This window comes from Microcebus murinus, chromosome 7, assembly GCF_040939455.1.
Source record: "Microcebus murinus isolate Inina chromosome 7, M.murinus_Inina_mat1.0, whole genome shotgun sequence".
Taxonomy (NCBI): domain Eukaryota; kingdom Metazoa; phylum Chordata; class Mammalia; order Primates; family Cheirogaleidae; genus Microcebus; species Microcebus murinus.
Window position 1 is genome coordinate 10645335 of NC_134110.1, and position 25976 is coordinate 10671310.

Below are 25976 nucleotides of genomic sequence, written 5' to 3' on the forward strand. Positions count from 1 at the left end.
AACTAGCCATTCTGTGGAACACAGTGTATTTCTAAAATGTTTTCTCTCTCATTTTGGTGAGTTAAATGTTCTGTTTTTCTAATCAAGTTAGGTTGCCTTTACCTGGTATATTACTTTTAGTTTTCTCTGGCTCACTGAGCATGTATTTACATATGTGCAAACCTTCAGTGGCTTTTAATAATGAACCTTTTAATGTTTGCAACCTTATGTCATACATGTGTTCCTAATTTCCTGCCAAATGGGCTATTTTATTTTATACACAATTAAAATAGACTGGACATAAACCAAAAATAAGAAAAAAATAAGGATAAAGTGTCACTGTCATTTTGTTTGTAGGCAGGAATGCGGAAATTGCGGAAACAAATTACCAGGAAAACATCCCAAAGTAGCTAGGTTACATAATGTTAAAATTCAACTGCCAAAATTAAGTATTATCCCACTTAATGTACAAATGGAAAACAAGAGTCAAAAGTTTATCCTGTTTAGTATAAGAATTTTTACATTAAATATATAGTAGTTCATTTCTCACAAAGTGATACTGGCATCTTTTATAAGAAGTTTCCATTAAGCATTAACTGGAAAATCTCAAATACAGCTAAGCAGCTATACTATACCTCAGTAAGTACCACTAACTGGGCTAGTGTACATTTCAGTTTAATACAGAACTACATTTTGGGTTTTAGAAAGGCAGCAATAATTATATTTTGGCTTTTTAGTCTAGATGCTTAACATTGTTAAGGTGACAATTCAAGAATATTAAGTGAATGTAGTTAAAATTTAATGACAATCATAATCTCTTGCAAACTACTATATACACTGTATAATGCTTATGTGGAATGAAACTAGTGTTCTTAATTAGTGTTTTACACACACACAGAACTACAAAAGGCTATCAAAGGCAATCATTGTAAATGTACTATGCTAAAATGTTCTAAATGCAAATATACCATAGAACTAAAGCAATAAGAACAGCACTACTCATTACCTAGGTTTTCACACAAAGCTAAGCCTGTATCAGTCATCCTAATCATAATGACTTGTAAAAGCATCAAATTTCCAGTAGAGAAACTGTTTTAGGAAAGTTGGTAAATCTCTTGAAAGTTTCATATCTGTAAAACCAGAAAAAGGCTACAATTATCTTGAAATCTAAACAAGATATTAGATGAGACAGTAAGATTCCCAGCCATAAAATTGTCTGTTTTCTGTTTCCCAAATATATGTTCCTAACTCTGGTCATTTCTTCAATTTTTTTCTTGTGTCTGGACAATCCTCTCCTATTAATATCCTCTTAAAATCCAGCCCATTTCCTAGAGTATTTTTTCTCAAATTGTGGTCCAAGGAACACTTGCATCAAAATCTCCAAAGGTGCTTGTTGAAAATACAGAATCCTGGGCCTTTTCCCATATATTCTCATTCAAGTAGGTCTAGGGCAGGGTCCACAAATCTGATCTGTAGCCTACCCCTGCTTTAGGTTGTAGTGTATTTAAAACAAACCCTATGCACCTCTGCATGTACGCCTAGGGAATAGTGTATATAGCATTAAACAACGTAGTGGCATGCAATAGGATGGGGAGGGTAATTTGAGCAAAGGTATGTGACTGAGAAGGCTATAGGGCTTACTAGTGGTGGATATAGTCAGTTTGCCTATGCTTTCTCTATTGACTGCTCTCAAGGTTATGTGCTTGTCTACATCTTTCACAAAACCTCTTTTCTTGATTATAAGGCATAGCCTATGGAAGATAATGTAAAACACCTAAATCAAGGTAAAGAACATGTTGTTAGTAGGCTCTCATAGTAATCCAAACCTTGATTATGCTTAGATCACTTGTTCTGCTATTTATGGCTTGTACTTTCTTCCTGATGTAGGAGGCTTAAGTAACTGCAGATGAGAGGAAATACCTTTGAGGCTCATGAATGATGCCTTTCTTTGCTGTCACCGTGAAGCATTGGTGCATTGCTGTTTGCGCACATACTGTTTTTTTGTGAACTAATGATTTTTTTTCTTTTTTCTTTCTTTGTTTCTGCAGAAGTAACAGTGTAATCCTTGCTGATGAAATGGGCCTAGGAAAGACCATCCAGACCATATCATTCCTCTCCTACCTGTTCCACCAACACCAGCTGTATGGCCCCTTTCTTATAGTCGTCCCTTTATCCACCCTCACCTCATGGCAGAGGGAGTTTGAAATCTGGGCACCAGAGATTAACGTAGTGGTTTACATAGGTGACCTGATGAGCAGAAATACGGTGTGTAAACAAAAAGAGTTGGGATAGAATCTGTGTTATAAGTATAATTTGGAAATTGACTTAAAGCCTTCAGTTGAATTATTAATAAAGTCTTTAGTAAAATTATTATTCTGACACTGTGCTATATCTCCCATATTAGGAGATTTGTGTGTTACAAAAATGCAACTTGGTATTTTTTAACAAATATGTTTACTATTTAAAGAAAAGCAACAGCAATGTATCAGTGAGAATCTTTCTTAGGTGGATTGCAGTATTTTTTCTTCTCTCTGTCCTTTATACTTCTTTTTTTTTTTTTTTTCGTCCTTTATACTTCCAAGACCACTTCATATAGTATTTAGAAGATGGAGTTAATACTTTGTGTAACATTAATATTATTTTTGCTACTTGAGGAGAGAGATATTACTGAAAATAATCAAATCCTTAAGAGTTTATTTCCTAATCTCTTAAAACAGATTACATAACTTTTTAAGAAAGGAATTAAAAGTGTAAAGGAAAACTAGCCATTTTAGGGCTGCGGAAATGAAAATTATTTGCCTGTTACCAAACTTTATTTGGGCATCATGAATTTAGAACACAGTGACTTAGGTTTATCTTTCTTTAGCAAATCTTTTCTTGTTATGGACCATTCTCTAAAGCACATACTATACGTCAGACATTTTGTGGGTGCTTATGTATGTATATTAGCTGTTATACTTATGATAGTCTTCAAAGTTGATGGTATTCTTTCCAACAGACTGATGAAGAAATTGTCTCAAGGAGTCTAACAGCTGTCCCTGGGTCAGCTAGAATGTTGCAGGGCTGGGATTGGGACACTGGTGTATCTGGTCTAAGAGCTTTGTTCTCTCACTGCTGTAGTGAATTGTTTCTGGGAAATTGCTCTTTTTTTTTTTTTTTTTTTTTTTTTTTGAGACAGAGTCTTGCTTTCTTGCCTAGGCTAGAGTGAGTGCCGTGGCGTCAGCCTAGCTCACAGCAACCTCAATCTCCTGGGCTCAAGCAATCCTACTGCCTCAGCCTCCCGTGTTGCTGGGACTACAGGCACGAGCCACCATGCCCGGCTAATTTCATATATATATATATTAGTTGGCCAATTAATTTCTTTCTATTTTTATAGTAGAGACGGGGTCTCGCTCAGGCTAGTTTTGAACTCCTGACCTTGAGCAATCCGCCCGCCTCAGCCTCCCAGAGTGCTAGGATTACAAGCGTGAGCCACCGCGCCCGGCCGGAAATTGCTCTTAATAAGAGCAAACTATCAGGAATCTTTAAATATTAGATGTATCTTGTAATCATATTTTCATGCTCATTCAAATTTATTTTTATTAAATACTTCCATTAGAATTGGCTATCCGAAACCCTGGCAGATTTCATTGCCCTCATTATGAGTTTCTAAGTATATGATAGTTCTTAGCCTTGTTGATTCACTTGTTAACCATTAGAGGGGAAAAAAACAGTTTGAAAAAATATGCTTCCAAAAGTGAAGGCAATTAAAGCAAGTGAACTCTGAAAAATTGTGGAGACACGAAAATTTTCTTTGTAGTCTCCAACACTCCTTTTCTTTGTTCTTTTTTCCCCACTTGGTGGCGATCACCTGCAAGCACTCAGTGTCCTTTTCTCCAGTTCCTAACATGACAGCCAAACTACAAGAGCTTTGTCACGAGCCTTTGTGCTTGCTGAGTGTCTGGTTGTACTTCAGTATGAATGTGTCAGTTTTTTTGTTCCTTACAGTGATACTATTTTTGTATTATTGAATTATATTTTTATCCTATAAGCCTCCTTTTTTCTTGGGCACATTTCTCTCGTGTATGATTAATGAACTTTCTTACTGAGCTAGAGGTTGGAATTTGTTTTACTTGTTAATAATTTTTCTATTCAAAGGTAAACAAATTACATGTTTTTAAGAAATTCCTAGAGATCTGGGAGATCTCTAGTTTTTAGTTCTGGTCACCAGAGTGGTGAAATGACTTTATTGCTGACAAAACTCATTTTCTTGATCACATGTGTCTCTGGGGGCCAATTTCTTTGAATTCTGGCAATAAAGATTTTACTGCTCAGTGGTCAGTGTTTTAGTTCTAACTCTTACACATACTTTGGTTGCTTAGGTCAATTTAATTAATAGAATATATGAGGTATTCGTTAAATTCTAATCAGATTAATTTTTTTATTTGACATGTTTCTATTGCATCTATTACAAGACTTATATAGAAAGGTAGAAAGGTAGAAATTGTGTCTCAATTACCATTTTCTGTTACAGATAAGGGAGTATGAATGGATTCATTCCCAAACCAAAAGGCTGAAGTTCAATGCACTTATAACAACATATGAGATCCTCTTAAAAGATAAGGTATGTAATTGGTAGCTAAAAGGCTAAATTTTGTCCAGTGTGACTTGTCCAAATGGTAGAATCTGTACTTCCCACCTGCCATGTTATTTTTCTTTCTTTATTTAAAAAAGCAAGCAATTGAACAACCAAAAAATTCCTTAAAGAAATTCAGGTTATAAATAGAAAACAGAACCTTAGAGTTGAAGGGGACCTTAGGTCACCTAGTCCAATTGAATTAAACAGAATGGAAGGGTATTGAGGCCAGTAACTTACCTGAGTCAGTTACTGGAAACTTGGCTTGAGTGCCATCTCGGGTATTTCCCATCATGTCATCATTAAGGCATTTCTCCAGAACAGAATGGTCTCTGTGAGGAGAACAGAAAATGAAGCTCTTTAAAAATATCTCCTTTCTTCAGTTACTAAGAAATATAGGTAGGTAGGTCCCGTTGGCAATAAGTGCATACAAGTTCAATTTAGTGTCTTTTGGTGTTTCTGTGCTTCAGGGCTGGGGTGGAGAATAGGCAAAAGCAGCATCTTAATGAAGGGGAGAATACACATGTGGTTTTTGGTTTTGTTTCTGCCCAGCATACCAGTTTTTGTGTTCTTGCTCTGGGGCATGCAGTAATACCTGGTGGAAGAGGCTTGCCTATACTTTTAGATGACAATGTAGTCTTTTGAATAGACACTAATTTGGCAACTAGCAGAATAAACAGAAGAGTCCTAATATATATTAAGTCAGTGAAGAATAAATGTGTCTATGTATAACTTTGTGATGGAATTTGTAACAGAGATAATTAACACTTGAAAGCACTTTTGGGATTCCTTCTGACCTGGTGGCTCGTTCTGTTTTGTTTTTACTTTAGACTGTGCTGGGCAGTATTAACTGGGCCTTTCTGGGAGTGGACGAAGCCCATCGGTTGAAGAATGATGACTCTTTATTGTATAAAACTCTGATTGATTTCAAGTCCAACCATAGGCTCCTGATTACGGGGACCCCTCTTCAGAATTCCCTCAAAGAGCTCTGGTCCTTGCTGCACTTTATTATGCCGGAGAAGTAAGCTCCTTCCTGTGTATTTCAAAAGATGCTAGAATGTCTGAAATTCCAGTGTTTTTTAACTTTCTTAATAGACCTTAGGGAAAACAAACAGATGGCCTGGTTTGGGGAAAGCAAATCATTAAACAGAGGCAGGGACGACAGTAGTAAAATGTTTCATTATAAATGATAGAAGGCAGAAAAATCAGCCTGTTAAGGAGGAAAGCATATTGTCTGTCAAAAGTTTGAATTAGTTAGTGCTGATTCAATCACTAATGCAATTAATTAAGTGTTAAATAGGAAACATAAGACTTGCTTACTGATGTTACAAGACGATGGATATGATTGAATTGAAGTAAACAAGCTATGCAATCTGACAAACGTTAGAAAACATCTTAAATCCAAATCTTTGATAACAGGAGCCATCAACCTTAGATTTGATTCAAATCTTTAACTTATTAAAGAACTGTGAAATGTCTTTATTGAAAAGATTTTTATGGGAGAGATAGTATACACATTTTATAGAACTTAAAATTATCTGATGGTGTTCAGTGATACGTAGAATGCAATCTAAATTCATTACTCTAGTTTGAAAGAGTGTGCTCAGTCTGGCCCCTTGACTATACTCTTGACCTATCTCATACCATTTTCTCTATCATTCCTTATGCATCTGCCATTCTGGTCATCTTTCTGTCCCTTAAACATGCCAAGGCATGACCGTGCTTCCCTGTCGGGGATGTTGTTTCTCCTTACCTGCACATGGCTAACCACTCGAATATTTCTGCCCCGCCTGTGTGACTACCTCCTTTCACTACCTAACTTAAAATAGCCTATTAGACATGCTTATTATTATCATCCCTATCCTGTTTTTTTTTTTTTTTTTTTAATGTAACGCCTCTTTTTTTCATTTATTTTCTCATTTGTCTCATGTCCTTAGATTATGTGCGAGAAAATCTTTGCTTGATTCATCACTGGCTCATATTGCCCAGGATAGCACCTGGCTTGCGGCATTCAATTAATAATTGAATGCAGCAATTCAATCAATATTTGTTCTTGTCAAATTGACAGGTAAATGCTCTATATAATCTTTTTTTTTTTAATTTTTTTTTTTTCAGAAAAGATTTGAGTATCTATTGTGTGCCATGCACTGAGCCAGGCATTTTGGACAGCCTGATGAACAACATATAGTTATGGTCTCTTGTCCTATGTATCATTAATGTTTTTTTAAATAGCTTTATTGAGATAATTTACATACTATAAAGTGCACCATTGTTTTTATTATTTTTTAGGAGATTTACAGAGCTGTGCTACCATTACTATAATTCAGTTTTATAACATTTCCCTCACCCCCCAAAATTCCCTCATGACTGTTTGAAGTTACTTTCTTGTACCTCTAACCTTAGGCAGCCTACCACACTAATCAGCTTTTGTCTCTAGAGATTTATCTTTTCTAGAAGTTTTATGTAAGCAGAATCCTAACATGTAGGCTTTTGTTTCTTACTTTCACTTAGCGTAATTTTTTGAGATTTATCCATGTCAGAGCCTATCAGTAATTGTTCTCTTTTAGTGGAGAATATTTCATTGCATACTTCAGTTACTGGTTGATGAGCATTTAGATTGCTTTATTTTTGGGCTATGATACCTTTCTGTGGGCATACTTTTTTTTCTTTTGCTTAGATACTTGGAAGTGGAATTGCTGGGTTGTCTGGAAAGTTTATATTTAAGTTTTTATATATACCACCACGCTGTTTTCCAAAGTGACTATACCCTTGTATATTCCTACCAGAAACATTGGAAGGTTCTAGTTTCTCTATGTCGGCACCAGTACTTAGTGTGTATTGTCACTCTTTTTGATTCTAGCTATTCTGGTGGTAGTGTATCTCGTGGTTTTTTTTTTTTTTTTTTTTTTTTTTTTTTTTTTGAGACAGAGTCTCACTTTGTTGCCCAGGCTAGAGTGAGTGCCGTGGCGTCAGCCTGGCTCACAGCAACCTCAATCTCCGGGGCTCAGCGATCCTACTGCCTCAGCCTCCCGAGTAGCTGGGACTACAGGCATGCGCCACCATGCCCGGCTAATTTTTTGTATATATATTTTTAGTTGGTCAATTAATTTATTTCTATTTTTGGTAGAGACAGGGTCTCGCTCAGGATGGTTTTGAACTCCTGACCTTGAGCAATCCACCCGCCTCAGCCTCCCAAAGTGCTAGGATTACAGGCGTGAGCCACCACGCCCGGCTATCTCGTGGTTTTTGACTTGCATTTTCATAGTGACTAATGATTTTGAACATCTTTTCATGAGTTCCTTAGCCATTTGTATTTCTTCAGTAAAATGTCTAAATCTTTTGCCATTTTTTTTTAGTTGGATTGCTCATCTTACTATTAAACAGGTTTTTAATTTTTTTAAAAATTACATTATTTTTTAAATTCACCCATCTGCACATTGATATTTATTTTTTCTAAAAAATTCTAGAGGCCAGGCGTGGTGGCTCACACCTGTAATCTTAGCACTTTGGGAGGCTGAGGCAGGAGGCTGTGCTAAGGAGTTTGATACCAGCCTGAACAACCGAGACCCCATCCCTAAATAAAATAGAAAAACTAACAGAGCTTTGTAGCACACAGTCCCAGCTACTTGGAAGGCTGAGGCAGGAGGATCACGTGTGCCCGGGAGTTGGAGGTTGCAGTGAGCTGTGATAATGCCACTGCATTCTAGCCTGATGTTTCAAAATAAAAAAATTCTAGAGACAAATGTTTTATCAGTACAGACAGTACCTGACAAATGATTTTTCAACTTTACAGTGGTGTGAAAGTTATACACATTCAGTAGAATCCGTACTTTGAGTATCTGTACCAACCATTCTGTTTTTTATTTTCAATATAATATTCAATAAATTACATGAGATATTCATCACTTTATTATAAAATAGCTTTGTATTAGATGACTATACTCAATTTTAGGCTAGCATAAGTGTTACACTTATGGATATTATATCTAAGATTTGCTCAACCTAAGGACACAAACATTTTCTTTATTTTCTTCTAGAAGTTTTAGCTGTTAAATTAGGTCTGTGTTTCATTTTGAGTTACTTTTTGTTTATAGTGTGAAGTGTGAAGGCCTTAGTTCCCTTTTTTGGTGGAAGAATTTAGGAAATTGTTCCAGTGCCACTTGTAGAAAGCAGTATCCTTTCTACTTTGAGTTGCCTTGAGATCTTTGTTGAAAGTCAGTTGAGACCGTAAATGAATGTAATGACCTATTTCTGGACTGTCAGTTCTGTTTTATTAGTATATATTTCTGTCCTCATGACAATACCACATTGTCTTGATTAGTGTAGTTTAATGCTACTTTTTAAAATGGAGAAGTTTAAGTTTTACCTTTGTTATTCTTTTTCAGAATTGTTTTGATCATTCTTGATGTGTCATGCATTATTTCTGTCTACATTTTCAGATGAGCTTATTAATTTCTGGACAAAAGAATCTTCTGGAATTTTGATAGAAATTTTGTTGAATCTTACATATCAATTAAGGCAGAATTAGTGTTTTCTTTTATTTAATTAAAAAATCTTTGTATTGTTCCGATTTTAGTAAATGTGCTGCCAAAGGGAGCACAAGGCAGAATTGTTAATTTTAGCCTTCTAATCTGTGGTTATGGAATATTTTCTCCATTTATTTAGATCTTCTGTAATGTTTCTTAGTGTTTAGTAGTTTTCAATGTACAAATCTTACACTTTTTAAAAATTCATTTTGAGTGGAATTTTATAAATCTAATTTTCACGTTGTACTATAGTATAGAACTCTACAATTTGGTTTTGTATATTGATCATGTAACCTGCAAACTTGATACCCTTATTATTTCCACTGGTTGTTGGTTGTTCTTTGTATTTCTTAGTATTGCCTATGTACAGAATCATGTCTTCTACATGTTAAAAGTTTGTTTTCCAATGTGGATGTTTTTTATTTCTTCTTGCCTTCTTGTACTGGTGAGAACTTCCATGTTGAATAGAATTGGTGGGAGCAGGATGTTAGCTATAGATTTTTTTTAGATATCCTTTATCAGGTTGAGGAAGTTTTCTTCTATTTCTACTTTTTGAGAGTTTTTATAATGAATGGGTTTTGGCTTTTGTCAAATGCTGTTTTTCCTGTTCTCTTAAGATGACCATGTGGTTTTGTCCTTTATTCTACCAGTATGGTGTATTACATTAGTTGCTCTTTGGACATTAGGCCAGCCTTCATTCCTAGCATAAATCTGACTTGTTCATAATGTTTAATCCTTTTTATGAGTTACTGGATTCAGTTTGCTAATATTTTATTAAAGATTTTTACATATATGTTTTTGAGGGATTTTAGTCTCTAGTTATTTTTATATTTTTAGAATGTTTTTGTGGTGTGTGCCTGGCTTTGGTATTGGGATGATAGAATGAATTAGAGAGTGTTCCTCCTCTGTTTTCTGAAAGAGTTTATGCATTAATAAGTTTGGAGTTACTTCCTTAAGTATTTGACAAAATTTACTAGCGTGGCTACATTGCTTGTGGGCCTTCAGTTTTCTTTGTGGGAAAATTTTTAATGACTAATTCAATTTCCAGTTACAGGACTATTTAAGTTTTCTGTTTCATCTTAACTCAGTTTTGTTAATTGGTGTCTAACTAGGGGTGTATCCATTTTCTATAACTTGTCTAATTTGTTGACATAAAGTTACAGTAGTCCCTCATAATCCTTTTTAATTTTTAAAGAATCAGTAGTAGTCACAGTAAGTTTTTTTTTTTTTTTTTTTTTGAGACAGAGTCTCACTTTGTTGTCCAGGCTAGAGTGAGTGCCGTGGCGTCAGCCTAGCTCACAGCAACCTCAAACTCCTGGGCTCAAGCGATCCTCCTGCCTCAGCCTCCCGAGTAGCTGGGACTACAGGCATGCGCCACCATGCCCGGCTAATTTTTTATATATATATCAGTTGGCCAATTAATTTCTTTCTATTTATAGTAGAGACGGGGTCTCGCTCTTGCTCAGGCTGGTTTTGAACTCCTGACCTTGAGCAATCCGCCCGCCTCGGCCTCCCAAGAGCTAGGATTACAGGCGTGAGCCACAGCGCCCGGCCCACAGTAAGTTTTTGATTTTCGTAATTTGTGCCTGATCTCTTTTTCTTGGTCTAGCTAAGGGTTTAAGAATTTAGTTAATGTTTTCAAAGAACTAACTTTTGACTTCGCTGGCATTTTCTTCTATTTTGTTTTCTATTTCATTTATTTCTACTCTATTTTTTTCCTTCCTTTGCTTTTCATTTAATTTCTCTTTTCCTCTGAAGGTATAGTTTAGATTACTGATTTAAGGCTCCTTTTTCCCTTTTCCTAATCTAGGAGTTTAAATGTCTATGTTATGCTTTAGCTGCATCCCATAAATGTTGATGTTTTCATTCAGTTTCATCTATTTTCTGATTTTTTCTTGTCATTTCTTCTTTGGAGCATGAGTTTTTTAGAAATGCGTTGTTTAACTTACAAATATTTAGGGATTTTCCAAATGGTTTGTAATTCAATTTTGTACATGCTTTGAATTGTAACTTGTTATATGGTCTAGTATGCTTTTTATCCTGGAGAATGTTCCATGTGTGCTTGCAAAGAATAATCTCTATACTGCCTTAGTTGGGTAGAGTGTTTTGTAAATGTCCATTAAGTCAACTTAGTTAATAGTGTTGTCCAAGTTCTCTATATCTTTGCTGGCTGCTTGTCTAGTCATACTAGCACATATTTTAATTGTTAACTGTAGTACTTGAATGTCAACTTCTTTTAGTTGTCATTTTTCCTTTCATATAATTTGGGATTCTGTTTATAACTGTTTACATATTCCTGATATGTTGACCTTTTTTGTCATTATGAAATGTCCCACTTTGCCTCTAGTAATATTGTGTTTTAAGTCTATTTTGTGTGATTTTATTATAGCTCCTCATCTGTCTTCTGGTTACTGTTTGCATTGTATACCCTTTCCCATTATTTGAGCTAATTATTCTTTGTGTGGTATATCATTTTTTATCATTTTACTTTCAACCTATTTTTTTCTTTGTGGAGTCTCTAAAATATGTCTCTTATGGATAACACGTAATTGGATCTGCCTTTTTTTTTTTTTTTTAAAGTTTTTCATCCAGACCAATCTTTATCTTTTTTTTTTTTTTTTTGAGACAGGGTCTTGCTCTGTCACCCAGGCTGGAGTACAGTGGTGCAATCATAGTTCGCTGCAGCCTCGAACTCCTGGCTCAAGTGATCCTCCTACCTCAGCCTCCCAAGTAGCTAGGACTGCAGGTGTGTGCCACCACACCCAGCTGATTTTTTTATGTTTTGTGAAGACAGGGTCTCTGTGTTAGCTAGACTGGTCTTGAATTCCTGGCCTCAAGCAAGCGATCCTCCTGCCTTGGCCTCCCAAAGTGCTGGGATTATAGCCAATAATCTTTGTGTTTTGATTAGAGTATTTTAGTCCATTCACATTTAATGTAATTAATGAGGCTGGTCCCAGTGCAGTGATATTTGGTCACAACTGGTTACAGATTCCTTTGTTCCTTTTCCACTCCCACTGCTTCACTTGACTAGCCTTAAAAGAATAAAAAATAAAGATAATAATATAATAATATGGTTGGATTTATTTCTATTTTGCTATTTATTTCCCATGTCTTATATCTTTGTTTTCCCTCTTGCTTCTTTACTGTTTCCTTTTGTTTCAGCACATATTCTTTCAGCGTGCCATTTTAATTCTGTTAATTTTTTGCTACTTAAAAAAAATTTTTTTTAATTGGTTATTGTAGGATTATTGTAAACGGTCTTCTTCAGCTTAATACTGACTCAATTCTGGTAAAACATAGCAACTTTGCTTCACCATAGTTCTATTAATTCCATTTTTTACCTCTTCTTATGTTATAAAGCCAAGAATACACTGATATTAATTTAAGACTCTTTAGAATATGTGTAGAGAAGCTTGACCATATTGACTGTGCTGCCCTCACTACATGTGTTACTGGAACAGACTTAAACGGGTTCTCTTTTTTTTACAGGTGTCTTCACTATAGTGTACTTCTGCAGAAGAGCCCCTTCTGCACTCCTCCTTTATCTGCCTCCTTTAGAGCAGGGCTTCTCAGCCTTGGCACTGCTGACATTTTGGGCTGGATAATTCTTTTTTGTGGCGAGCTGTCCTTTGCATTGTAGGATGTTTAGCAGCACCCTTGGCTTCTGCTCACTGTACGCCGATAGTAGAACCCCCTGTTCTGTTGTGGCAGCCAAAAATGTCTTCAGATGGCTTCTGATTTTTAAAAATCAGAGTTCTACTTCTGTGAGAGACATGTTGTGTGGAAGTTGAGAGCTGGGATATGTCTAAGATAATCTCTAGCATCTGTATATATTCACCACTGTTATGCCTTTACATAGCTAATTTTAGAAATTAATAATTGTCTATTTTAGGGGACAGCAAACTTTTTCTTAAAGGATCTGATAGTAAATGTTTTTGCTCATTAGCCATACAGTCTTTTTTATAACTGTCCATCTCTGTTCAGAGTGAAAGCAGCCATAGATAATTCATAAATGAATGGGTGATATCTCTATACATAAACATACACGCACATTCTCCCTAGTGTATATGTATAAAGAAATGTTATATTAACTACTTTAGTATAACACGAGTATAGTAGGCAGGTGAAAATATTTGTTGCCTAAAACAATTGGGAGGAAGTAAATCTTGTAAGTAAAGTTTACATTTAATATTTTAGACAAGTGTAGTTTTATTTTAATAATGTGTTAAGTAAGTTAAATTAGCCTCTTGAGATTGTCTCCCAGGTATTCAGAAAATTACCTGTGATGGTCCTACTGATTTCCAGTCACTTCATACATTTTGTTTGTGGGATCTCATACCCAGCTTTGAGATAGTTCAGTTTACATTGTTCATTTTAATCTTATTAGTTTTAATTTCTCGTGTGTTTTATTGTATGTTCTTGGAGAGTTTGCTAAAAAGCATAGCAGTATGTCAAAATATAATTTACCTTAGTTTTATCAGGCTGTAGACTTTAATAATGATTTTAGATTTCTACTCCAAAAGATTGTTTTATCTGTTTCTCTGAAGATGATTGTTTCAGGCATTTCCAGATATTCATAAGGCGTATGCTGATCCACTTAGCAACACCTGATGAAATGCTTGGCCATTTATGAGTTCAGAAGTGGCACTTGACTGTTGAGGCTGTTGCGTCCATTGGCAATGCTGGCATGTGCTGTCTCTGACCTTCCGTCTTACTGGAGAGCATATGCTTTTGAGTAGTTGTAGATAATGTTAGTCTTTTGGGCTTTGTTAGTCTGGGACTTGATTGGCTGCAGCAGATTGGGGCCACTGGTGTCATCAGGCAGACTGTTGGGGCAGTGATTAAGCTTCCAAGTCTGGCCTCAGTTGCTTAATGGTGTGCTTTCACCTACCAAGCTCCAGTCTGTACACAAAAATAGGCTAGATTTTTCAAGCGCTTTGTTGGCTTCCTAGCAGCAAGATCAAGCACGGTTTTCTTAATCCTCAAGAAATAAGTTTCCTTCATTTTTTATTTTTAAAAGTAACTTTATCCTAATTTCCCATTCTAGATTTTTGTTACAGTTTTAGTGAAATAAACATGGTTGAATTAGGATTTATACATGAGAAACCTTTACCTATAGCGTTTAGATAGAATTATGAGTGACAGATTTCTAAATTCATTAATGAAATTTATGTCTTGAAGTTCTGTTAGTATTAAAGTGGAGTCACTTTTATTGCTCTTCTTGTTTAGGTTACCGTCTTATTTACTATCAATGTAATCCATGAACTTTTTAATCCATGAAGTGAATATTATTGATGGAAGTTATATAATGCCTTTGAGCAGTGATAGCTGTAATAATGCCACTCAATATTCTTTTACCTCTGAGTTTTATTTTCCCAAGAAATGCAGCTTATTAAAAGATAATTTGATTAATTTTTCAGTATACCATTTCATAAGAATAACTTATTTACTTATTAATTGCATATGTACTGAAATATTTTATCAAGTCTAGATTATTTCATGTGATAATTGGAAACCTGCTGTTATCCAGTGTAGGTGAATGGAGTTGATATCAGTTTGGTTTCCCCTTCCTTTTTTGCTTTCCCTTCTCTTTTATTCAAGAGCTCTAGTGAGTGATGGGTTTTGAGTTTCCTTATAGGAGAGATTCATTTTTTTTTTTTTTTACAGGTTTTTTTTTTCATTCAATTCCTTGTATAAGAAAATTTAGTCAAAAAATGTTGTTTTCCTTAATGAAACTAAGTAATACTGTACTACTGTTTCATCCCTAGGTTTGAGTTCTGGGAAGATTTTGAAGAAGACCATGGCAAAGGGAGAGAGAATGGCTACCAGAGTCTTCATAAGGTGCTAGAGCCTTTCCTTCTCCGGAGAGTCAAAAAAGATGTGGAGAAATCCCTTCCTGCCAAAGTGGAACAGATTCTCAGGGTGGAGATGTCGGCCCTTCAAAAACAGTATTACAAGTAAGTTCTTGTTTGGGTTGGGCTAAAGGAACTGAGATCAGCAGCGTGAAGCCATAAGATAGATAGATTGATACATAAACTGTGTGCTTTTTTTTTTTTTTTTTTTTGAGACAGAGTCTCACTCAATTGCCTGGGCTAGAGTGCTGTGGCATCAGCCTAGCTCACAGCAACCTCAAACTCCTGGGCTCAAGCTAGCCTTCTGCCTCAGCTTTCCAAGTAGCTGGGACTATAGGCATGCTAATAAGGCCAAGGGGAAAAAAACTGTGTGTATGCATGTATATGTAATTTTTTCTATATATTTTTAGTTTGCCAATTAATTTCTTTCTATTTTTAGTAAGAGACAGGGTCTCCCTCCTGCTCAGGCTGGTTTTGAGCTCCTGACCATGAGCGATCCCTGCCTCCGCCTTCCAGAGTGCTAGGATTACAGGCGTGAGACACCTTGCTTGGCCCACTGTGTGCTTTTTAAAATGAATCCTAAACACAGATTTAAGTAGCAATATATTTACAGTAAGAAAAAGGGAGGTTATTATTCTTTCTTTCTTGTTTGGGTAAGTGAGAATTTTTACAGCACTTTTTATTATGTTTGTGATCTGAAGTATGCATTATTTATTAGTGCTAATCCCCCTATCAATAAACAGGCATATTTTACTTATATATATTTTGTCCCTGCTTTCATTTGGTAATTTATTAAGCTTCTGTCAGGCATCCTGCTAGATACTGGGCACATGAAGATGAATAAATAATGTCCTTGCTAGAAGACTTGTGTGGTAGGGAAGACAGACTACAGACAAATAATAATTAAAGCACAGTGTGTATAATAACAGAGGCATATACAGGGGCCTGTGTGAGTTAAGAAAAAGCACTTACCTCCATATTGCTGGGTGTACATTCTTTTCTTTGCAGTTGGCATGGGGAAGTTATGTACTTGGCTTGGGTTATACTATGTTAAAGCCAAAATAATGTATTTGGGACAGAGCATGTTATATAGTGTGCTTGTCATAGGCTTTAATTTTGATGATTTAAAGTTGGATCTGGAATGAGAACTTACTGCCATGTAAGTTAGTCTTTTTAAGTTAGAGATCTAGTAATCTTTCTAATTATCAATTTTATGGCCAGTGTTAATTCATCTGTATTGTTTCTTGCCCTCCTCCACTGCCCCCTAGTCATTTTCAAACATACAGGTACATATCATAAATGTTTCATATATATATCTCTAAAAGACAAGAGATTGTTTTGTTTTGTTGTTAATTTTAATACTGTGATCTTGTGTAAAAAACCCAATAATTACTCAGTGGTTTTATAATGTCCAGTAAATGTTTACATTTTCCTGGTTGTGATATCCATATACATGCATACACACATTTTTTTTCCCTTGGCCTTATACATTTTTTGAATGAAGAAACTGAATTTATGTTACATAGACTTTTCTCATAGCCTAGATTTTGCTGATTCCAGCTCCATGACATCATTTACCAGTTTGCTCTGAACTTTGTGTTTTCTGTATACTCATAGATGAATGTAGAGGCTTGATTAGGCTCAGACTTAGTGTGAATATTTCATAAGAATGCAAAGGTATATTTTTTACAGGAAGGCTTACTTTCTTTGTATGATGTTAACAACTAATGATGAACATTGCCTAGATCCATTAATTCATTAGGGACTACAAAACTAGCACTCTTATTCTAAGACTATTGTGTGTATAAAATGAATTAGGTTGATATAGTTAAGAAGTCAGATTTTTACGGTGGGTATAAGATCAATAAGGTCAAATAAAAGCTCTATAGTATTGCTTAACTAGAAAGAATTCATGGGCCGGGCGCGGTGGCTCACGCCTGTAATCCTAGCACTTTGGGAGGCCGAGGCGGGCGGATTGCTCAAGGTCAGGAGTTCGAAACCAGCCTGAGCGAGACCCTGTCTCTACCAAAAATAGAAAGAAATTAATTGACCAACTAAAAATATATATACAAAAAATTAGCCGGGCATGGTGGCGCACGCCTGTAGTCCCAGCTACTCGGGAGGCTGAGGCAGTAGGATCGCTGAGCCCCGGAGATTGAGGTTGCTGTGAGCCAGGCTGACGCCACGGCACTCACTCTAGCCTGGGCAACAAAGTGAGACTCTGTCTCAAAAAAAAAAAAAAAAAAAAAATTCATGATGTATTTTTATTTTTAAAAACAAATTTTCTAATTTTCAGATTTGGAATACTCAACTTGAGTGTATATAGACACACACTTAAGTATGTATAAATAAATTATATATAAATATATATAAAGTGTGTATATATACATATATGTGTATATGTGTGCAAATTTATTATTTCTATATGGGGAGGGGTAGAGAGAGAGAATTGTGTCCTTTTAATATTCCTATGTTCAGTAAGGTTGAAATACCCAGTGGAATCATTAACGTTTCCAATTCTGACTAGAGATGTAAAGGATCATGGTTAGGCGGCAGGCCATGCAAAATAAAATATCCTCTCTGTTTTTTTAACTTTCTTAGATTTTTTTTCCAGTAGTACTACTATTTCTTGTAATGTGGTACCCATAACTCGGTTTCGTTATATCTAGTAGTGTCATTATCATTTTAATTTGTAGATGGATTCTGACCAGGAATTACAAGGCTCTTGCAAAAGGCACAAGAGGCAGCACATCTGGTTTCCTTAATATTGTGATGGAACTGAAAAAATGCTGCAACCACTGCTATTTGATTAAACCCCCTGAAGAAAATGAAAGGGAAAATGGACAGGAGATTCTTCTGGTGCGTAGTTCCTCTTGTTCATAATTACTTTTTCAAAGACAATTTAGTTTCTTCAGGTGCTTTTCATCAAAATGCTCCTTTTTATCCTTGATGACCCTTCCAGGAGCATCAAAAAAAGCTTTAAAAATAGGTGGAAAAAGTTAAATAACTAGGAAGACTCTGGAGAGTAAAGTATCAGTAGATACTAGGTGAAATGAACATTTCAGAAATTGCTGGTCATCCAGATTGCCAAAGGCTTCAAAAGGCTTAAAAATGATTTTTAAAATATGAATTCTTAGCAGTTAAGGGCAGGTTGAAGTATGTGTTTCAACATAATGATTGGAATATCTTAAATCTTCAGTCCTTAATCAGGAGCAGTGGGAAGCTGATTCTGTTAGACAAACTGTTGACAAGACTTCGAGAAAGGGGGAACAGAGTCCTTATCTTCTCTCAGATGGTGAGAATGTTGGATATTCTGGCCGAGTACCTGACTATTAAACACTATCCTTTCCAGGTAAAGTGGTTTCAGTAATTGGGGAGATAGCTCTTCCCTCTCCTTTTCCCTCTCCCTCTCCCTCTCCCACTCCCACTCCTGAGTTGTATGTCTTGTTTGTTAAAGTAGAAGAACACAAGAGTTTTCTTGCTTGGAAAAAATTGAGGTTAAGATTTCAGGAGACTCTTGATTTTTACTTCCCTGCCTTTAATAAACTTTACCCTGTGAAAATGATCATGTGAAGATCATTCTTTTCTTGAAGGGGGGGGGTGAGTGGGGAAGATTCGAGAAAGGAGAATTGGGCAAGAGAAACGTATGTTAGATAGTGTCGTACATCTCTAAGTCTGTGGTAAAGGCAGAGAGGTAAAAAGGGTGAACCTGATTCCAGAAGCCCAGATCCTAGAAAGAAAGAAAAAGAGGTAGCAGTGTTGTATATTCACCCCAAAAGACGTTGACGCTGGCTGTGAGGCTGGGAATGCAGCAGAGGAGTGGTACTTAAAACCCTGTGGTCCCTAAAGCAAATGTTGATGGCCTCCTCTCTTTTCTGTGGAGCTGTTACTACTGGCCTTCATCGTCACTCAGTTAGCTCCTATGGGGAAAAAGTTTCTTCATTGTAACAATATTTTTCTTGGTGTTTAATCTATTGGAAACTTATCTCTGATCTACTCACAGGTATGTAGACGTGTGCAGTTTACCTTGACATTTGGCATAATATTTTTATAGTGCTTTTGATTTTTAAGCTTTATTTCTAAAAAGTTTTTTTCTTCTTAAACTTTGGATGGGCTGTTGCACCAACTCATCTAATTACATTGGTATTAATGAAAATTGAAGTCAGTGATTATCTCCTAAGAAGGCCCAACTTTTAAGACTCATTAGCAGTTTGTCTTTCAAAATACCCCGAAAAGCATTATCGTATCCAGAATATCTTGTGTGGTCTTTCAGCAGCTGTCTTAGAAATATAGCATAATACTTTGGTTATTATCAAGAAACAGCACACTGCAAAAAGACAGTTCTCTCTCAGTGTGTCTGATCCCTGTGAGCTTTCATTTCTAGGTAATCATATGATATCAGTTAAATCAAGAATGCATCATTCTTCTCTCTAGGAAATAACTAAGCCAGAGTTCTTCAGGTCTTTTGTACCTAATCAGTGACTTATAGGCAATTGTCTTAATGTCCTCTGTTAATAGGAATATTAAAAGGAGGGCATTAGGTTTTCTGGTTTCAAATATAGGCTTTGAACCTGCCATTTAAACATCTTTGGTTCAAGGCTCTGAGTAGAATTGTAGTCCATGAGAAAGAAAGAAAGAGGCTTCCCACGTGTGCGATAACTTGAGTTTGTTGGACAGAGCTCTGGGGAAATGTAGGTCCTTCTATGGATGCTGTTGCCAGCCTCTCAGGTCAGTTTTGCCTTCTGTAAAATGAGGTGATTTTTGTTCATCTCAAGTGGTAATTGTTAGAGAATGAAATGTGAAACTGATTTTGAAGAGTGAGAAATGGTTTATAAAATATACAGCATATAGGTGATAATTCTTCAGCATTTGTTTTATGTATTATATAGTTTCTCGGTGGTGACATTGTTTTGTTCCTAGAACAGACATACACGTTCTAATAAAAGAATTGTATGTACCAGTTAATGCCAGAGGCTATCTTGACTTGACAATGTAGTTTGGCTGCTTGAATACTTTTCTCTGATTTCAGACTGTAATTTTTGGAAAAGCTTGGGTATATGGTTAATTGTTGTTAACACTTTCAGTGTTTAAACAAAATATTTTCCAAATAACATTATGTAATTAGCTAACAAGCATCATTTTTCTGTAGGAAGTAATTATTAGTTGGCCAGTGGTACTATTTCCTAATTTATTCAGTACTTCCAGATAAAGAAGTAAACCAAGCCTCTGAGAACAGGTTGGGTTTTCATAGTTCTCCTTATAGGTCCTGGTGGATATTCTGGTCCTAAATAGCCCTTTGAATCAGAAGCTTCTGACCTTAAGTCTGTAACTGGAGAGCTTGGGTCAAGTAGGGCATACTCCTTAAGCGCAGCCCCTTCAGCACTTTGCCAGTACACTCCAGTTATTTTTACTCAGTGGGTGTTCAGGTGATAAAGATTGCAAGTCTGGTGTTCTATTTTGAGGGTAGCTGATCTCCCTACCTTATGATTTTCTTGTGGTTTATTTTTACAGCGTCTGGATGGTTCCATCAAGGGAGAAATCCGAAAACAGGCACTGGACCACTTCAATGCAGATGGGTCTGAGGTATACTATCCATGGCTTTATTTGGGATCTTGGGTTCTGTATCAAGGGGAAAGTCTTTTCAGCTTACTCTGTCTTCTGTTTCAGAAGTAATTTGCAGGCAATTCTGCCTTGAGAATAGAATGAGAAATCCCTGATATAAAAGATTCCTATTTTTGTTGTTTGTCACTCTAGAAAACCATATATATGCTTGTTTATCTCCCCTGGTTTTGATTAATAACTGAGGCATTCTCCGATGTCTTCTACATACCACATTTCTGGGTCTGGAAGAGCAGTAAGGCAGTAAGGGGAGCAGCGAGGGTTGGCCATTAGGATTAATTTTGACATATATATTAGAAGGTTCCCATCTGTACTGTTTTGGTGATTAAGGCTTGAAAAGTATGTTTGCCATTACATTGATGTGTCAAGTTCATTGATGTGATGTGACTTAATGTTTTTGCTCTGGCTAATAGTAGCATGGTTAAATCAGTAAGCATCCAGCTTAGATTTAGCATTGTATTTTGTTTTGGGAGCACATATATAGAAGAGTTACTTAGGACAAATTAGAAACTTTAATAACCAGTTTGCACATATCAAATTATCAAATGCCATGGGATTTGAGAGAAGTAGAGGAGAAGTGTAAGTTAAACGATATACATAATAATGTATAGAGGTAAAGGAGTGTTTTGGAGACAATGTTAATTTTTGGAGCCTGGGCCACTTTTTTTGTTTTAATAGAATAGACTTTGCTTTTGGCTTTCCGAAGAGCTTTAAAATTCTTAATGCCTGTGCCTGTTAGTACAGAAGGCTATACTTTCTCTCTCTAGATTCGTAGAAGTCCTAGTTAGACAAGTATCCTGGCTATTTCTGTTTTCTACAATTTTACTTCTTCTTGAGGGGCTTTGGGCATTAATCTATTTAGAACCAAGGCTCTGAATTAGAGATAAGAAGAATTACTAAAGACATAGGTCATCATCTAATTCCCGTCACTTCTTTCCCTGTTCCTCATTTCCTCAATAAAATTCTTGGTTTCAATACTTCATAATATTTTGTGAGGTTTAAATTTGGTAATTAATATAAAGAGCTTATCACATTGTCTAGCACATAGAAAGCACTCAATAAATGTCAGCTATTTTTATTATATAGTATTTGTTGAAATTGGTTTTGTGTTTCCTACTCCTAGTTTAAAGAATAGTATGAGTTGAATGTTTCATATTGCCCTTTCTCAGGAAAAAAAATAAGTTACTTTTTGTAAAGCTTTCATCCCACCTAGGGCCATGTATAGAATATAAGTTTTCTGCCATTTTCTGTAGTGATTTAAAAATTAAATATTTATTATTGGGGGAAAATATTATATGCCCATTTGAAAATTTGTAGAATGGTGAAGAGTACAAAGAAGAAAAAATTGTACAAAACCCTCATCCCAGACACAACTTGCTGACTTGCTATTCACATCCTTGGGGTATATTTCCATTCATACTGGATGGAAACATTGATTTCTTTATATGTTTATCTGATTGCAATCATGCTGCATATATAGTTTTGTTTTCACCTTTTATTCAGAATTATACTTTGAGCCTTTCCCCATGTCATTAAAGATTTTACAAAATTTTAATTTCTAATATTTCGTCATGCTTTTACCATTATTTAACCATTTTATTATTGGTGAATGTTTGGATAAGAGTATATGAGCATTTTAAAAATATTTTTGATACACTTTGCTAAATTACTTTTCTAAAACAATTTATATTCATACTGTTATATATAAATATTCTCATTTTTACCTCACCCTTAGCAGCATTGAGTTTCATAATTTTTTAACTTTTGTCAATTTAATAATAGTTGAAAACATTATTATAATTCATGTTATCCTCAATAAAGAGTGACATAGAAAATTGTTGATATCATTCAGACCCCAGATTTTGTTTTAGGTATCTCATCCTTAAACTGTCCACGTACTGTGGTGGTGTTTGATATTTCTCCCAAGGATCTCAGACTGTGTGCCTAGACATAACCTGTTGATTGGTTTTTTATTGAAATTGTTTAAAGTTCTTGTGAGGCAGCTGTCTCCAGTTTTACATCTGTGGCATAATGCTGTTGAGTGCGGCTATTAGAACATGGAGACCTTTTCGTTGCATCTGCATATGTGCACTAAATGTACCCATTTATCAAGATATAACCCAAATCTGCCAGTTTTTGAGTGCCGCTTCTTTGCCAGAAAGGTGGCAGCTTTTTACATATGTGATAAATTCCCTGAAAGTAGAAATATTTTGGCTTTTGTTGTCTGGCTCATGTAGTTTATTCTTTTGCTCTTGTCTCTGTGTGTTTCTGAGCACCCAGTTGCAGGCAGGTGTGCTGTGCTTGCCCAGTGTCTGTTATCATTGCCATGGAAACTAGACGATGTGAGTGCTCAGTCATTTCACACATCACTCTTCAGCCAAACCTGTTTTTCTTTTTGCATGTTTTGTGGTGATCGAGGATTCTGTGCTTCTCAGCAGTTCCAGTATGTGATCCGTTTAGTGCAGTGTTTTTATATTCCTCACCTGCCTAACAAATGGATGGACATTTACATAATGAAGTATCTTTGTTTATGCTAGCTGCCTTACATGGCATAATCTGTCTTTCTCCAGAAAATAATTGTCTAGATAACTTGCTAGAATGAATGATCCCTGTTATAATTAAGTTTGTCTGTTTGTTTTTTTTTTTTTTCCTTTTCCTTTTTCTTGTATACTAGTTTTAGCTAGGAGATGACAGTGATTCTCTTGCTCCCGTTGCCTTATTAGATTCTGCTTTATTCCTTTGTTCACTGCACTGACTCTTCCTCTTAATCAAATGAAAATTCACTCTGCCATCAAGTCCCTGACATTCTTTTAGCCTCCGTAAAGTTTGTCCATCATATCTCACTTTTCTTCACACCTGCAGGGGTCCAGGTATAAGGGCTTATTGGACTGTGAAACTGTTTCTGAGAAGGCCACTGCATAAAGTAGTATATTGCATTGTGTACAGGACTTCTGTTTCCTGCTTTCGACAAGGGCTGGTGGCCTAGGAATCAATTTGGCTTCAGCGGACACAGTCGTCATCTTTGACTCTGACTGGAACCCCCAGAACGACTTGCAGGCACAAGCCCGAGCCCACAGAATTGGTCAGAAGAAGCAGGTCAGTGGAGAGAGGATTCTGGATTTGGCTTTGGGGTGGGGGGTTAAGGGGGTTTATTGAGCCCTTTCAGGATGTTTGGAAAATGCTTTTTTCCCCTCTTTGGCTTTGATTTTCCCCAAGTTTTTATTTCTGTTTGTTAACTAATTCTGGGAAGAAATGTCATCTTTGGGCCTAAGATGAACTATTAAGGAACTTTTCCTTTTCTCTCTTTGAAAAGTACACCACTAGTGACTTTCTGTATGTTTACCCTAAGAGAGATACATGATAATTAGATGTAGAACTGAACATTTTCTCTATTTTAATATGGAGAAGTTGTTATATATTCTAGCATTGTTTAAGATGGTCTGTTTTTATTATATATGGGAGTCTTAGCTTTAAGATACATTGGAAAACCACTTTTTTCTTTGGTTTATGAATCTCAAAGTCTATTCTTTGTTAGATAAGTCATAAGTTGGCTGAAGATTGTGGTTTTTTGTGACATTTTCCATCAGTGAAACTTATTGTTTTTTAGCAAGCTTTTTTTATCATTAAACAGGCCATATAAACAGAACTTCAAAGGCAGTTTTATTTAAGAATGCAACCTGCCACAGATACTGAAAATATTACATCTATTTAAGCTGCCCTCTTGGATGGATAGCTTATAGTCATTTATGGTAGTGAAGAACAAACGTTTTTTTCTTTTCTCCTCTTGGTTTTTGACAGAGGTAACCGTTTTCTTTCTTTCTTTTTTTCTTTCTTTTCTTTTTTTTTTTTTGGATCAGACATAAGCATAAGATTTCCTTTTCCTACAGGTAAATATTTACCGCTTAGTTACAAAGGGGACTGTGGAGGAGGAGATCATCGAACGGGCCAAAAAGAAGATGGTATTGGACCATCTCGTAATTCAACGCATGGACACCACTGGCCGGACAGTCCTGGAAAATAACTCGGGAAGGTCTAAGTAAGTGCCAGAAAGATTGAGGAGGGTAGGCAGAATCAAATCGATTTTATGTCAGCATTTGATATAGTTCATTCTTCTAATAGGATCATCTACCACAGACATTAATCTATTCGTTACCTGGAATCGGCCAGGCCATGACCACAAGAAGGATGGCATTTTTATTTTAGTTTGCTTTCTCTGTTTCTTCTTGCATTGCCCATCAACCCTCTGCTTAACCTTCTCCCTCATTCTTTCCCTCGCCCTTGCCTTTGCTTTTGGCTCCATGGCATGTCACAGCTGCAGCAGTGGAGCTGTGTGTGTTGGGTGTCAGCTCAGCACAGTGTCGTCGCTTGTGACTTCTCAGTGGTGAGAATTCACTAGGCTGATTTGGAAGCTCTTTTTTTTTTTACCATTGGTAAAAACGTCTGTGTGGAGATTGTTGTGGTTCTTTTTTATTGAAAACAGAAGGGCAAAAAGGGAAAATAGTGAAGTTCCATTTGGCTTTAGGAAGCATAGCTATTTCTCCTACGGAGTTTCCATTTTGACCAGACTGTTGATGTCTTCTGTGGTAGTGCTGCAGCTCGGTTAAAGGTGAATTCTAATTAGCCCTTCCTGCAGAGAATGCTCTTAGGTAATTTTACATTTAAGAGGAACCTAGATGAAAAAAGCCTGGCTCTTTTATTTTGGACCAGAGGTGAGAAGGTTGAAAATTTTTGGTGAATGACAACTTTCTGAGTCAAAGGGCAGAGAGAAGAACTTGATTTTTTTTCATATTGTTAATCATCTTTTTTGCTTAACCATGTAATAGGTGAGCCAACAGGACCGTAGTAGATTTTTTAGTCTTCTGCTGGGTTAGGGTTATCACCACAGACTCATCCTGTGGATAAAAAACGAAATATTTGAGAAATCATTTTTCATCAGGTAGAATTTATATTTTCACCAGTTATTTTGCCCCTTTCTAAAAGATAGTTATTGTGAAGTAGAACTGCTTAGAGATTGACATTCCTAAGAGATTACAACTGCATTTTAATTCTACAGCTCAAATCCTTTTAATAAAGAAGAGCTGACAGCTATTTTGAAATTTGGAGCAGAGGATCTCTTCAAAGAACTTGAAGGGGAGGAGTCAGAACCTCAGGTAATTAACAATGAGAAAACAGAAAATTTTTTAAGAAGCATCATCTGTAAGTGTCTAAATTTTTCTGGAAGAAGATTGTGAGTCTGTGTGAGAGGCTTTTATAAAGAAAAAGTAATTACTTGAAGGACATAGATTCTTTTTTTTCCTATGAAGCTCAAAGCTCTTAGTAAATTGAATAGGAAAGAATGAATAAATAATTTGAAGAATCTGCCTTTGGGTACCTGCCCCCCCCCCA

The 25976-nt window shown here is 36.0% G+C and overlaps 1 protein-coding gene across 5 annotated transcripts in view; it reads left to right on the forward strand.

Moving 5' to 3' along the window:
• The window catches only part of CHD2 (chromodomain helicase DNA binding protein 2), a 118459-nt gene that overhangs the window by 46718 nt on the left and 45765 nt on the right, over positions 1-25976 (forward strand). For all 5 annotated transcript variants that reach the window (XM_076004790.1, XM_076004792.1, XM_076004794.1 and 2 more), the window contains 10 exons: positions 2028-2244; positions 4493-4582; positions 5425-5615; positions 14889-15077; positions 17669-17831; positions 18172-18324; positions 20484-20555; positions 23538-23687; positions 24479-24627; positions 25645-25741. In XM_076004790.1, the coding sequence (XP_075860905.1) occupies positions 2028-2244; positions 4493-4582; positions 5425-5615; positions 14889-15077; positions 17669-17831; positions 18172-18324; positions 20484-20555; positions 23538-23687; positions 24479-24627; positions 25645-25741 (1471 nt within the window). The remainder of the gene's footprint in view (positions 1-2027; positions 2245-4492; positions 4583-5424; positions 5616-14888; positions 15078-17668; positions 17832-18171; positions 18325-20483; positions 20556-23537; positions 23688-24478; positions 24628-25644; positions 25742-25976) is intronic.